General features: G+C 44.1%; 1 protein-coding gene across 1 annotated transcript; it reads left to right on the forward strand.

The window, feature by feature from the left end:
* Positions 1–9: 9 nt before the first annotated feature.
* Positions 10–14,241, forward strand: rnf150a (ring finger protein 150a). The gene is made up of 7 exons (XM_076148021.1): positions 10–718; positions 5,650–5,900; positions 7,218–7,289; positions 7,944–8,026; positions 8,175–8,271; positions 8,424–8,646; positions 10,661–14,241. The coding sequence occupies exons 1-7, from the start codon at positions 274–276 to the stop codon at positions 10,777–10,779; spliced, it is 1,290 nt and encodes a 429-aa protein (XP_076004136.1). The 5' UTR covers positions 10–273; the 3' UTR covers positions 10,780–14,241.
* Positions 14,242–16,173: the final 1,932 nt, after the last annotated feature.

Consider the following 16,173-nt stretch of genomic DNA (forward strand, 5'->3'; position numbering starts at 1 on the left):
TCTCCTGCAGGTGGTGGTGTGTGTAGTAGAAACTGCTCGTGCAGACATCAACTCTGTGGGCACCGCCGTGTATCAACCTGTGTGCGTCTGTGTGGTTGTTAAGTGTGTGTGTAACGCTTTCGGGCATTTGACGGAACGCCCCCCACACACACCAACACCACCAGCAGCCCCCTCCTTAGTTAAGGTGGACCCGCGAGTTTTCCACCTCCGGGTTTCACCGAGGAGAGACGGGGGGACAGGAGCTCTAGTCGTGCATCCCCAGACGGTCGCGCAATGGCAGCGTCTCTCGTCCGAGCTTGCCGCAGTCTGGCGCTCTCGACGTGGCTGCTGTCCTTCTGCTTCGTGCACTTGCTGTGTCTGGACTTCACGGTGGCGGAGAAGGAGGAATGGTACACCGCGTTCGTCAACATCACGTACCAGGACCCCGTCACCAAGCAAATCAGAACAGAGAAGACGGAGTGCGGTCGCTTCGGCGAGCACTCGCCCAAAAGGGAGGCTCGGGGAGTTGTGCTGTTACCGGTAGACAGACAAGCCTGCGACCCGAACGTCAGATTCCCCAGCAGGTCCCCCGGCACCCCCTGGATGACCCTGGTGGCTGCGGGAAACTGCACGTTTAAGGAGAAAATCCAAAACGCTGCAAGACAAAACGTTTCTACGGTTGTTATTTACAACATGGGTGCCAGTCATGCCAACGAGACGTACACAATGCCCCACCAAGGTAAAGGACTGCCTGAGCACACAGGCCTGTCGTTTAGTGTCCGTGTTGTCTGTCTGTGTACATGTTGTCAAAGCTTTCCTGTTTACGGGGTTTATGATGTCATAGTCATAGAAGACCAAGAGGATCGAAGCTTGACTTCCAAACAAAGTAGCAAAACTGGTCCCTGTCAGAATGTTACATGACATGAACCTGACATCTCTAATGAAACTCGACAGAAGTAGAGCGATCTAACAGTATGAACAACAGGGAGAGTTTTTATTATTGCAATTACCAAGAAGTGGAGATATTAAGTCTTTTGTTGACATTAAACCTCCAAACACGCTTAGAGATCAGTTGGAAGAATTTCTGAAGTTGTTCTCCTTTCATTGAGGTGCTGCCTAAAGTGCATTCTGCCTTCATGTAAGGATGACATACAGTGTTTTCCTTTGCATCAATATTTTATAAGCCTGTCTCTTGTTTATCTTATTTAAAGTCTCGTCTGCGAAATTACCACCGTGTAAACACAGATGTATTATACAGTACAGCCATAAAAAGTAGCACAAAATGGAATTTTACATATAACTTTAAATGCAGCCAAAGTCGAGTACTTGAGTCAATATTGCAATTGCTTCCTGTTTCTGTTTTTAACCCAGAAATATCTGTAATAAGTTGTCATTGCTGGAGCTGTTTACCAAAGACCCGGTTTGCGTCCCCATCTTAACCAGCAGCACTTCCCAAATCTGTTGCTCTGCTGCTGTGTGTATCTGCTGAATGTCATCATTTACCGGAGGATTTGTTTTACGCCTTGGCTGCAGTTTGTATCTGAGGCGCCTGTGTTTGCGGCCTCTTTCAGCCTCATCACTAATCCATTTAAATCTCCTTCTCACCCACTTACATGGAGCTCACCAGTACTGTGAGAAATGAGTCTGATTGCCATGCGTACAGTTGATTTCATTCAATTGAAACCTTCAATGTAACAGTTACACTTTGGTGCAGATGCTGACAGACAAAATGAGGAAGAATTACTTTAATTATCTACAACTGATCGGCGATTACTTACTTAGAACTACTACAACTACTACTTACTTACTATAAGACGCTGAACGATGTGTCAATATACGGTGTCACTGGATTGGAGGTGTTGCTGGTAACTGTGACAGAGAAATGCAAGATATTTGCTGAGCGTTGTCGGCCTCCAGATCTGACAACCCAAGTTTTGTTCTAATTGTCTTTGTTGACACTGAGGCATGAGTCAGAGAAGAAGCCTCAGTCCTACATGTACATGTGGTCCCTTTAAGCAAACACAGAGAAGTGAAAAACAGCACAGCAGTGGATTTGCACTCCAGCACCCTTTTTTTTAATACACGATCTGTTCAAATGGTTTGGAATATATCAAGTGTCACATTTCACTATCGTGTTCTTGTAATGAGGGTCACATTTCCTACCAGGGTTGGCCTGAGGCTGCAGAGGCTGATGCATAGATAATGAGACAAACGCTGCCTTGCTTTAACAGCATTGACCTCGCTAGTTAACCCTTTGGTGTTCCTGACAACATGTGTCCGTTTAGCCTTTTGATCAAATTGACAACTTGCAAACTAAACTCCTGATACCACGTGGATTTCTCTAGTAATCGTAACCCATCGTGTGCTGTGTAGACCCAGAATGCAGGCTCAGCTGTATAAAGACACGGTGCAAAGGGCCCAGTCCTTCTCACATGAATTGTCGGAGCTGCTGAGCCTGAATGCTGAACACGTCTAACACCACTGTACAGCTCCCCAGCTCGTATATCCTCAGTTTATTGTTCAAGCGTACTTCAGCTCCTCTTGCACATGACGCATTGTGACAGGTTTACCCTGACTACTTTGCCCTATTCTTCCCTTTTCTGTCCTCTTTCTGTCATTGTAGTGTCCCACCCTTTACTTTCTGTTCAACACACTTCCTTTGTTATTACTGTTTAGATCTAGGACTCTAGGACCAAAGCCAGCTATCAGGCCTGTTGGACCAGAGCACAGCCTTTTCCTCTTTTTTTTCTTTCCACATGAAGAGAATTTCCATTGGAAATGTGGTGTAAGCTTGTTTTCCATAAAGGTGGGGCAGACAAACACACCTGTGTCAGAGTAACTTGACCAAACAAATGGGACAAAACATGCGTTCAAACCTACAGCACGTCCCTCAGCAACACATTAACATGTTACAAGCTGGTGAGGCGTTGTTGAGCGAACGCTGTTTAGATTGGGTGACACCTCGACACAGACGCATGGGGAAGTAATAGAAAGAATTTGAATTCTATGCTAAGTCTCTGAAGCTTTTACTCAGATTTGTTTGACACTTGAAACAGTCCAAGCACCTTTTGTTTTCTTTAGGTGACCTAGTTGAAGTCCAGGCAGCAGGCTGATGTGCTATCGTGGAAAGAATCCCTCTGCTTGTTCCATCAAACCATCTCTCACAGAGGTTTAGGTCTATGTCAGAGTGTGTGTGTGTGTGTGTGTGTGTGTGTGTGTGTGTGTGTGTGTGTGTGTGTGTGTGTGTGTGTGTGTGTGTGTGTGTGTGTGTGTGTGTTTGTGTCTGGTGTATATCCTCCATCCTCTTCCTGTTTGCTCGTTACGCCTTTTTTAACTAGCAAACGGGAGCTTCTGTGCGACAGGAAAAAGATGAAAGGCGCTCTGCTATTTTAAGGCTTTTCCCTCCACCTGGAGCCATGATGCAAATATAAACTCAGACACTTAAAGAAACAAAAAAGGCAGGCAGGTGAGCGATAATGAGTGGGAGGGGAGGAGAAGAGTGAAGCAAAGAGTGCACGGACAAAAGGGGAAGGAGTGAATGGGTAGAAGTAACATGAGGCAGGGAACAATGGAGCACTTCTTTGTCCAGAGCCAACACAGCTGGGCCATAAAGTCCAGAGCTGCCAGAGCCACAAACCTCTCTGGGCTCTCTTTTAATTTGACCCCACCTGTATGTAAGTCTCTCTGGCTCTGGAGCACAAAAGCCTCTGTGAGCGAAAACCTTACATATGAGCAGGATCAGAGCTGGTTTTTTTTCTTTCTCGACTCTTGGAGAGCAAAGTGTGCGGAAAACATTTCTGAGCGTTGACACGGAGCACAGGGTGACACGCCCCCTGAAGAAGTGGAGGAGAACAGGATTCACTTCAGGATGCTAGAAGCCACTGCTGGTGTTAACGTTTTGTATGTAACACTCCACATGAGCAGGACTGTAAGACACACAGAGGGGCGTGTCTTGTGCATTAGGATTCCATATTGGACACTTTTGCAATCAGACTACTTTAGGATAATAAGAGTATTCCATTTTTTAGTTCCCAGTCCAATAAGCTCAATCTGGATGTGGGAGGCACACACTCACACACCTGTTTAACCTCATCTGCTCCTCACTGGCATGTTCATATTATTTACACCGGGCTCATGCTTATTTAGTCACGGTTCGGTCTGGAAAAATACAGAAATAATGACCTGTGGAGCCTCCGTCCGAGTCTGCCAGGGCCCAGGATTGATATGAGCCTCCAGTTTTAGAAGCAGCTATTTCTGTCCACGCCGACTGCGTCACAGTGAACTGAAGGAGGAGATGAGAGAGTTGAGGCTTAGGCAAATCTGAAAATGCTTTTTAAAATGTAATATCTGTTCCTTATTTCTATTGGCAATGAAGCAGAATAATACTTGATGTGATTTGTGCGTCTTGTAAGTTTCCCCCCGTGCCGTGTTTGGACTGGAGGTGACGCCGTGTTTATGTTACTTGTTTATCAAAGTAACTCCGGCAGAGCCAGAGCCATATGGTCACGCTTCATAAAACCATGAATGTGCAGCGCAGGACTATGCAGTTAAGGTTACGAGCATGCGAAAGAGGCTTACACACTGACCATCAGCGGGCTCACACATTGTTCCTGCGTCACTTTGGATCGGCCTTGGATGTTGAGCTGTAGCTATTTTTATATCCACCTGTTTTCAAACGTTAACGTCCCAAAGTTTCCCCAAACCAAAGCTAGAGTTAAAAGATGCGAGTGTAAGTATTTGTGTGTGTGTGTGTGTGTGTGTGTGTGTGTGTGTGTGTGTGTGTGTGTGTACACTCCGGTGATGTTTTGCTGTCCGTGGTATCTGCTCGCTGTCCACACACACACACAATCTTTAGTTTCTCCGTCTGTGTGTGTGTGTGTGTGTAGCAGCGGCTGCCTTCAGCACTCAAACACTCTACTTAATGTAGCAGGCACAAGATAAACCTTTGTGCTAAGTAATGAGACACTGGCCACGTGTGTGTGTGTGTGTGTGTGTGTGTGTGTGTGTGTGTGTGGCATAGAATCTCACACATGCACTGATTTTACTGTTTCATCCACGTAAATGATGCTTTTGCTCAAACTTTCCCCCCCCCCTTTCCCCCCCTGCAGCCGTATTCCTCAATTTGAACAAGTAAGAGGTGATTTGTGTGTGTGTGTCCCTTTTGCAAGCAATCTGTTACATAACGGGATTGGTGTGCACGGCATCAATAATACATCGCACCATTTCAACTCCCAACACCCCGACCTCCATGCTGTGTGTGGATGCTTTCATGATCTCAGCTCTGTGCCCCACAGCTGGAGGGTGTGTGACGGGCTGACGCATCATGGGGACTCAACTTGAATAGACTGTAGCTGTAGGGATTGATTGAGAGAAGAGAGCGAGGCATCATGGGAGACCACACTGACCTCAGCCGCGGACAAACCACCGATTCCTTTTCGATTGCTTTTTCGTCCCGCGTGTCGTTCTCTCATCGCAGACGTCTTCATTAAACTAGGCGTTGCGCAATGCTGACTCACCCACACCAGCATCTGATTCTAAGGGATTTAAGGGAAGTATTTAAGGCTGTGATATGTGTTCATTGTGTCAAAACCTTGTAAGTGTTTGTATCCTCCAACAACCAAGATCACACAGAATTAAATCTCCTTTTTATTTCTTAACTGCTGTGTCCAGGTACAGGTGACGTTGTGGCCATCATGATCCCAGAGAGTAAAGGTCGGCAGATTGCGTCCTTGCTGGAGAAAGACATCAAGGTGGTCATCCACATCACCATAGGAACCCGAAACCTGCAGAAGTATGTGAGCAGAACGTCGGTAGTGTTTGTCTCCATCTCCTTCATCGTTCTCATGATCATCTCCCTCGCCTGGCTTGTCTTCTACTATATCCAGAGGTTCCGCTACGCTAATGCACGAGACCGCAACCAGGTAGGACCGTGTGATCTGTTCAGTCACAGTATCGTCCCTAAAAGTGTCTTAAAAAAGGGACAGCCAGAGTGCAGCGCCGCTCTAGTTTCACTCTTGACATCCGCCCATGCTTCTTTTTTCCTTTTCTTTCCCCCCTTCTGCTGTCACTACTGTAAGGCTGCAGTCGCCAAAATTAGCGCAACAGCTGGAGGAACAGAAACATGGCAAAGCAGCGAACCATCAACCAAGATGGCAATCTGGCACTCAGAGCCGCGTAGTGCAAATACTCACTTATACTGGCCTCTCCTGACGCGCTTGTGACGTCCGTAACGTTGAGACGCATCACCACGCTGGTGATGATAGGAACTGCTGCCATGGCAACCATATCGCTGGCATTTTAACTTGGGCACAGCTTTGATTTTTATTTCAGCAAGAATTCTGCTGTGTTGAGCGATGAATGAGCTCCAAACTGGATATATTCAGGCCAAAACTCAGGGTCTCCTCTTTAGTTCTGCTCATGTAGCTCATTTATGTGTTTCTGCTTCCCCTTCCCCCAATTTTATGACTGTCACAGTGCAGGAAAATGACCTGAAACGCAAACCAAAAGGCACAAAGCGACTCATGTATTGAGTAAAAAGCACAGCCTGTTCATTATTTTCCATTAGCTCAGTAACTTGAAAGTTTTTTGGGGGGGGTTTTATCATGCTAATGTCTGCTAATGCTAATGCTAATTGTTGCTTACCACAGTGCCACAACAGCCGGCTTGCCTATCTTTGTAACATCTCCAAAGCAATATGGAAAAAAGTATCAAACCCCCTAAAGGCACCTGGGCCATTGCTCACTCTGTCACGGGTTCCAGTCAAGCGATAGATAAGAATTTAAAAAACAACTTGTCACGTTCCAGTTACGTCTGTTTGCACTCGTTTAACACTTTGCCTCACGTCTGTATCCTTCATCTCTTTTATTCTTAGTTTCACAGTGAATCCAAAGTAATTGGGCCCGTGTGCACTTTGTCTTCTGCGTCAGTCTGACACCTAACACCTACATTTCTTGGGGTCGCGTTTCAATACTGTTCTGTCGGCGGTGGTTTGCGTTCTCTTCTCAGATCTCTGCTCAGTCAGGAATGTGAAAATTGATTTGCAGCAGTGGAACTTGTTTCCTCCCAACAGCGTGGAACATGCTGGAACAACTTTTGAGGTGGTTTTGCTCCCTTTTTTGTTGGCGTGGGTGTGTAATTGAAACCAACGTATGTTCAATCAATGCAACGTGTTTTCTCTTCTAAAAAATTGTAAATGTGACTTGTATGTTGAGGATTTCTTTTCAAAAATGATCTTACAGAGGCGCTTAGGAGACGCTGCCAAGAAGGCCATCAGCAAGCTCCAAGTACGAACCGTTAAGAAAGGAGATAAGGTGAGCTTCAAATGAATGACATCATTAGAAATGTATATTCAGAACTTTGGCTTCAGCTGTCAGGACGCTTTTTCTTATTGATTTCGGTTGTTGGAACGAGTCGCTCAACCAGCGTTCAGCTTTCACGCAACACAAAGACTCTGTGTTGAAATCTGATTTAAGAGCGATTACAGCCTGGTTGACTCTCCTTTATGCGTTTACATGCAGTGCGTTCATATAGATGCCACACAGAAACAACAAGCACGAGTGCACAAACATAATAATGACAGTAAACATTGCTTGCTGAATGTTTTGTGAGTAAGAGACATGGTAACTGAATATGGTAGCGGTTACATTGAAGATTAAGACTATTACATCATTGTTTGCCCCCCTTTCTAACCAGCCTAACTGGTTTGCTTCCGAAGCTCCCAGATTAAACAAATGGGAGTTAGTGGAGAACAATGACGAGGCTCTAAAACCTCAAACAATAGAAACGTTATCTTAGTACATGAACGTGACAAATGTGATTTGTAAAGAGAAATCAAAGAGCACATTTGACAAGTTTGATTTGTGATTAGCTCCATAAAGACAACGTTAAGACACACTGTGACGTGATAAAGTAGAGAAAGCAGAGAAAATGCATACATTTCTGCCTTTTTGTTGTGTGTGTTTTAGGAAATGGAAGCAGACTTCGACAACTGTGCAGTGTGTATCGACGGGTATAAGCCCAATGACGTTGTGAGGATATTACCATGCGGGTAAAACTTCTTCTTTGCTTACCGAATGATAAAGAAGCTTCTGTTCTTATAAATGCTTTTTACAAAATGAAGCCTCTCAGTACCTCCATGATACTCCATCAGTCACAGCCTAGCAGTGATCAGTGTCTGTTGTGCTTTGTTTGGTTAGGCATGTCTTCCATAAACACTGTGTTGACCCGTGGCTACTAGACCATCGCACCTGTCCCATGTGTAAGATGAACATCCTCAAGGCCTTGGGAATCTCGGTAAGATCCTTATTTTGCTAATTTTTGGCTTCTTATCCCAATAAAATTTAAAGATTTATGTAACTGACCACTCAGCTTTTGATCATTTTGAGATACTTCAAGAGTAAAGTGTGTTTGTGTGTGTGTTTGTGTTTGTGTCCGTGTGCGTCCAGTTCTGTGCCGAATGCTCAGACGAGGTCCCGCCAGACTACCAGATGTCTGTAGGCGGCCCTCACACCGACCCCATCAGCGGCGCCAGCGGGATCACGGTGAACCAGAGCTTGGCGCTCGCGGATCCAGAAGAAAGAGCGATGAGCCTGCAGCGGCTGCAGCAGGAGGCGGACGCAGACGCAGCAGCAGCAGCTCAGGCAGGGGAGAGCCAACACACCTCCAGCAGTAAGTGCCGACAGGGACTCTCAGCACAAACAACTACCCTAAAACTCTTTGAATCCAGAAAAACTGAAGATCAGCAGGTTTCACTCTTACTGCAGGGTTGAATAATCGTTAAAAAAAAGACAAATTACATTACGAGCATTTGGCAGACGCTTTTATCCAAAGCGACTTACATTACATTACCACCCTACGCAGAGGGGGGAGCAATTGAGGGTTCGGTGCCTTGCTCAGGGGCACCTTGGCAGGGACTCGAACCGGCGACCCCCCAGTTCCCAAGCGGAAGCTCTACCCACTGAGCTACTGCCTCCCCAAATAAATCCATAAACATTCGAACTTCAGAATGAATAAGAGTTGGCGTTTCTGTCCTGGTCCATCTGTGTTTAGTGCCGGGCTCTGCCTGCTGCGTGCGGCCTGTACATGTTTGTGATACTGAGTTACGCTGGATTCGTCAAGCTGATGAAACTGGCGACACACCAAGAGGTTCACTTGTCACGCACATTTCATCCAAGCAAAATTAGCAACTGGCTTTCTTTGTTTTTGTTCTTTTTTTTAAACAAGCCGCATTCTTCGATCGTGGCGTCTTTCTACCACGTCAGCGGTGATTACTTTAGCCGAAAAACATGTGGACCAAGAGTCTGTATTGAGAGCAGAACAGATGAATGTTTCTGTCTTCACCAGATCAGACGGTGTTCCAGTTTTTATGTTTCTGTAAGTTCATTTATTCAGCAGCTCCACGTTCAGTCGTTCCCTAATTGGCATGACGCTGAGAGACGCAGGAGGGAGCCACGAGTTTCCCATTTCAGTCAGACATACTAAAGTATTCAGTTCACTATATAGCTGCATTTTTAAAAGTTTCTTCCAGTATTTTATGTCTAAATAGATCAAAAGTATCACATTTACAAGTGTGTGAAAAGGATATGAAAAGGTTTGTGGATGCACAACGTGAAGAGAAAAAGTCATGATGGAGGAACATGATGAAAATCTAAAGCTGATTAATCTGTGAATAGTTAAAAACAGACAGTGAAAATGTTTGCGTCTGGGTTGCTCCATTATTTATGCGTTGCCTTTTTAAAATACTCAAAATAAATACATTCTTTTTTCATATCAATAGAAAATATTTGTTTTTCTGAGTAGCTGTTGGACACTTGGGCTGCATCAGCGTCACATCGCAGCATGTGGAGGGTGCACCAGTGTAACCCACTCTGTGTGTGTGTATGTGTGTGTGTGTGTGTGTGTGTGTGTGTGTGTGTGTGTGTGTGTGTGCGTGTGTGTGCGCCAAGCTCCACATTCCTGCCACAGCTGCTGGAGCCAGGGACCAAACCAGCTCCAGTGTTCATGTCCAGAAACAAAATGTAACAACAGGAAGCCAAACAAATTAGTTTCCAGTGGCCCGAACCTAAAACCTAAAAGCTGCCAACATTGATCTCTGAACTTATCATTACGTATTTATGTTTCCTACCATTTGTTCACACTGCTTCCCATTTTGACTACTCGCATGTTGCTGTGTAGTTATCCTGCTCACAAGACATGAGCCTGCATAATATCAGACTAGCATTCATATAACGTCTTAGCAGAGGGGAAGGTTAAAGAATAGATGGAGTGTTTGTGCAACGTTTGCCAGAATTGTGCTGCTCAGCATGTTAAACTGGCTCCTCCAGCGCCTCAGTGTGTGTTTACAGGCACACACAGCAGAGACAGAGCAGACTCAAACACACACACACACACACACACACTGACATCTTTTCACACTGACTCTCGTGTATGTTTGCTGCATTTCTTAATGCAACTTGCAAACAAAAAGTAAGAACAATGTAGTCTGTAGTCTTTTGTCTCAGCTTTGTAAACTAAAGTAGCTTCTGTTGCGGAATGAACAATAAGCGATGAGGATGATTTAATGAATTCAATCTTTGTAAACAAGTGTGGCTTGCTGAATATTGTCCCTGTGGTAATGTTTTAGTTCAGAGGAAACTTGTATCAGTGAAGTAACGAATTCTCAAAATGGTTCTTTGTCCTTCAGGTGAGCACCGAGTGCCGCCGAGCAGCAATTCAGACACGTCTCTCATCATGGGCTTGGAGGTTGGCATGTCTGACGTCGACCTGTCCATGGTGCAAGAATGTGAGGAGATCAAGTCCTGAGGCGCCCGGTAAGGCAACAGCACAACAAACATAAGAGGATGAGAGCAGGAGGGGAGCGATCAGGGACCTTGGGAGGCTCGGCGTGTCTGCAGCTCTGCTCTCTTCTTCACCGGCTGGAAAACAGTTTTCCTCTGCATCTGTGGACCTTATTGCTTGCTCGCTGTTTTAGCATCTTGTTGGTTTCACTGCCAGTCAGTCAAAGCGTTCATAACGTGGAGCCCTCCATATAATCTCTTTCAGATCTGTACATTTAGCATGTGGTTTACACACTGACACACACACACACACACACACACACACACACACACACACACACACAGACACAGACACAGTGCTCACGGTTGCAGGAGATGAGCGTGATCTTGCTGTTAGACACACTTTGGGCCTGGGAGCAGCATGGCCGTCTTAACTCCCTATTTTAGCTTTAATTATTTATCTCTTTGTATGAGATCACTGCCAGTGTATTTCAGACTTTAATTTTGCTGATGTGATATGAATACAGAGCAAGTTTGGAGCCTATAGATGCAGATTGTTCTGAGTGTCAAACAGCTGGTGTGAATGTTCACCAGCAATCTTTCAACTTCAGACTTCAAAAACTTGAAGCTACGGTTTTTACACGAGTAATCATGCGGTTTCTGACGTGTAGGCATCAGGATGTGACTGCACACGTTTGCTGTAATGTCTGAATCCTTTTTATCCTCTTTTACTGTTTTGTGAGGGCTTCATTTTTCCAGTTGAATGTTTCTCTCCGCCTGTAACTTAACTTGTGTTGTGGACGGGAACATTAACCAAAAACAAGCTCCAGATTTCTATCCTCACAATTGACAATGGTTGCAGTTTCCAAGCGATGTCACCCGCTGGCCTTTGTAAACGGCTGCCGATTTGACCCAAGCTTCAGAATGCATGACCGCAACGACGGATCCCCGCTGGTACCGTGTGTACACATTGCATCTGGCACATACTGTCATCACTATGAAACTGTGGCAGTGTGTACACAGACACAACCGCCTTCTAACTGGGAAATGGAAAGAAATAAGAGGGGCTGTCAACAAATCTCAGTGCCAAACTTCTAAAGATGGATTTTTAAACGTTTATATTTGTCATCCAACCTGATTCAGCTGGTTGTAAAACAGGCAGACTGGATTAGCTGTTGACAAATGAGAAAAGGGATTAGAACAGGATTCACAGGAACTCCAAATTCTGCAGAATCTTTGCATGAAATCCCGACAAAACACAAGAAATAATAGAAAAGAAGCCTGTTTTTCATAGGCATTGTTTGCATTCCCCGACAAATGAGATGTTTGGGAAGTTTGGATCCTGGAGGCGCGAGCAGTTTAGTGGCACGAAAAGTTTATTTTTGTAAGGGAATGAAAAATGGGCAAATGTGTTTACAATGGCAGTGTAATTGAGAAATCCCCCCCTGTGGTGCCATGTGGATCGCATCTCCACCCGGTTCTGTTAATGGCTTCCAGCACGTCCACTTGTACGGCAGTGATGAGCAAGGAGAAGACTCGCACACTAACGAAGCACAGACCCACTGAAGCGCCAATGCAGCAGCCAACAGTGGAATTTAACTGGTGCTTTTCCCTCCCAGTCATTGTTTCCTTGATGTCACCACACAGCCACCTGGGACTCTGGGTTATGTAACACACACACACTAACACACATGTCCTACACTCCCATGTTTGGGTAGCAGACTGAACCATTCTAAAATATATATATATATAAGGAGGGCGCGATGTCTCATTGTTTGTCAGATGAGTTACGTTTTGTTTTATTTCTGGCTGCTGTCGCTTCATAGACGTCATTGCCAGCCCTTAAAAATAAGATGGAATATTTGGTTTTGATGGGAGTATTTCACTGTGATGCAGGAAAAACTGCATCTAATATTAATAGTTCTCACGTAACCTCAGATTAGAGGCAAATGTTGCTAAATCTGGTTTATGTTGGACACTTTTACATGAAACCTGCTTGGAGATTTTGATGGCGATGCCCAGTTTATGTCGGGCTGAACTGTGGGAACATATATATCTTCATGATTAAGATGGTCGTTGTTGTTTTGATAACTTCCCAGTATGGACAACCTCAAGCTCTGCATGGTTTGTTTAGTTAAAGGAGGATTCCAATTATTTTTACCAATCAAAGTCAGTTTGTTTGTCATGGAGCACCATCCAGCATGTGAAAACGAAATAACATCACATAAAGGTTTTGCATGTAGAGGTCTCTGCCTCTGTGTGCGTGCGTGCGTGCGTGTGTGTGTGAGTGGCAGATTCCTGGTGGGGTGGAGCTGCAGGGCCATCAGGGGAAACTGGAAGCAGCTGGTCACTGCTCCCAGGTTATAATCATAAACGCCCCAGGAAGACAGAGTTGGAGATTCCTGTTTCCATGTCTGTTTCGTTCAGTCTTTTCTTATCCTCCCACATTTACATTTTAATTTGATTTACTCTATAGCCCGCGTCCCTTGTAGCACCTTAATTACTGCCAGGCCTGGTCAGCAATGTTAATATCAGATGGAGCAGCCCAGGGAAGCACAGATTACTTACTGTAGACGGCGTGAGAGCAGCATAAAACACTACACACTCAACTAAACCTTTCTTACAACCTCTTCTACGTATGGCTTTTGTTTTAGTCTTTGACTTTGGCACCAGCAAGTCTTTATACATACAGGCATTTTCACATGTTGGAATCGTGCTCCTCATCACCAATAAAGTGGTTTGACGTGCAAATTGAGAGGAATGTCCCTTTAATGTGACTGTGTGCAGCCCGTCGTAGATGAAGATGCAGCCATCATCATCCAGCCTCATACTGAAGGATACACAGAAACACACTTCCACCTCCTATCGTCTCCTCCTTGCTCCCTTAATCCCACACTGAATTCATGCGTCTGCGATCTCACACTTACACACACACACACACACACACACACCCCGTCCCCCTCTGACCAATTTGTTTGGTTGGCGTAGCAACAAGGTAAAGCAAAGCACATAGATTTTCATGACCGGTCGTTTAATTCTGGTTGTACTGCCTGATGTAATGTATTGGTCTGAAGCCAGACTAAGGCCTTCTTTTTACAGAGCAGTTTAAAAATAAAAGGTTATTCCTCTGCATTCTGTGTGTTTACAGGGTTTTGTTCGGTTAAATGATTGGGATTCAAAGGGAATTAACCCCCCCCCCAGAAAACGGAGCACTTAATCTGATGACAGTCACTGTATGTATAATAATGTGAGGTGGGTTTGCTGCAGGGTTTGTTGCAAGGTTTGTTTCCTTCCTGGATTGCACTTTATCACTCCTGTGAATGGGCAATGGCTTTAGTGACAAAGTCTTTCCTGTACAGCTTTGAAGAAAGAGGGCTACAGTATTGAATATGGCACATGACTCGGCTGTTGCTTCATGTATAATGTGATATTTGATCTACAATGTTGTGTAGGTGGGGAAATGGAAATATATATATATATATATATATATATATATATATACTCAGCAAAAATTAACAGCAGTTGTTTTGTAACGTAAACAAATTGTACATAACAGTGTCACTGTCCTTTTCCTGTACCATGTTGCACGTGTGAGAATGTCTAAAATTGTGATATACAATAAATTTCAATCAGGTTTTTCCAACTTTGATAAAACTGTGTGTTTCACGTAAATTCAATAAAAAAGTCTGTTTTGATACATTAAGAATGATGGTAATGAGCATTATCAGAACGTACTGATGTAGGCTGTGAGGAGAGCGGCCATGCGTCTCCCCTCAGCTGTACGGAGGTTTGAAGTCGCACCATGGTTCATTAGTTTCCCACATATTACCACAACAACATTATGATGTATAGTGTGATCATCAAGACTGTTCAGAGAGCTGAACTGCAGCCATGAACAATCTCCCTCATTAAAGTGCTATTCTGAAGGGGCTATACTCTATCCAGCTCATCCTATACATAATCCTACACATTATTCCGATTTTCCTGTTTTACACAAGTTGTCCCTCCTTGGATCCCATTAAAGGCAGGACTTTGGTACGGTGCCTGGCGTCCCTTTGGGAGGTTTCACTGAGGAGGTGAACTCATTCCTCTTTATGGACTGTTGAAGTCAGCTAGTAAAATTGTTAATGTTATTTGGGTGAACATGAGCAGCCAATGACAACATCAGTTTTGGGCTCATTTTTATAGTTCCCATCGGTAGTAAACGAGAACCAACCCAAAAACTTTTAATATAATGCCTGGAAGTACATATGAGCAGTTAGTCAGATGTTACTAAAAATTGACTCTTAATTAACTCAAAATTTACTCTTCAAAGAAATTAAAATCAAAAGAGAATGAAACACAAATGTACCATCAGGGGGCGCTCTATGTGCAATCACTGGTAATAGTAACACAGATTGAGACCCACTGCACCAGACTACAAAGAACAACTTTACAGTCTGTTATATTACCAGTAGGTACCTGCAACACTGTTTATCTCCCCTATTACTGAATCTGGAACAAACGTTGTTGAATAGGAGAAGAAGACCTGATTCTGATTATTAAATCATTCAAATAAATGCTAAAGGTATATCGCCCTCTGCTGGATTGATATTACTATTGCTATTCCATCTTCTTGATGACTAAGTGCGGATTTATATTTGGCCAAAAGAGGGCTCTGTGGCAGCATGTGTGGAGATCTGATAATGTAAACAACGAGGATACAGTGCAACGCAACATCACACAAAACAAGAAGGAAACTTACACTCTATAAAGGCTGTATGATTTTCATGAAGTTCCTTTAAGCATGTTGACCTTAATTTGACAGTGTTATTCACCTGTACACGTCATTAGGTCCTGACTCAGGAATTGATTTGTATTGAAAATGTCATATAAATAGAGTTTACTTCACCCAGGATGCATGGATCCTGCTTTTCCTGTTATCATCACATATTACTTTTACTTTTAATTTCCAATGTCTTGCATGATTTACAATAATTCTGTCTTGGGATCTTTCCTTTACTGATTGTGGTGTTTTCAATCATCTGACAATGCATCATCTGACAATGCAAACCTGTGAGAAACCCCCAAAGAAATCAGCCACAGTTCTTCTTCTTTTCTTGAAAGGGGGAGAAGTGAAAAACAACATTTAAAAACAGGGATGTGATGCAGGGAACTAAAAGTAGTACACATTGTTTGACAAGTATTCAGTCACAGCACAGGAGGGCTGATACACACAGTACACATTCAAAGCCAGTTCACAAGGGGGGAATTACATGCAATGACTCAAAATCTGCCATTATATGAAGTGTTTATGCATAATGGTATCTGTTCTTTGATCCTGTTACATTTTCTCTATAGGGAAACTGAAACATTGAAGTCATATGAGGTGAGTTTTATTGATGTGGTGCAATCTTCAACAGATATTGAATTACAGCCC

The sequence above is a fragment of the Genypterus blacodes genome, unplaced genomic scaffold (genome assembly GCF_046128005.1).
Source record: "Genypterus blacodes isolate CSIRO-AG114 ecotype Tasmania unplaced genomic scaffold, CSIRO-AGI_Gbla_v1 ptg000039l_1, whole genome shotgun sequence".
Taxonomy (NCBI): domain Eukaryota; kingdom Metazoa; phylum Chordata; class Actinopteri; order Ophidiiformes; family Ophidiidae; genus Genypterus; species Genypterus blacodes.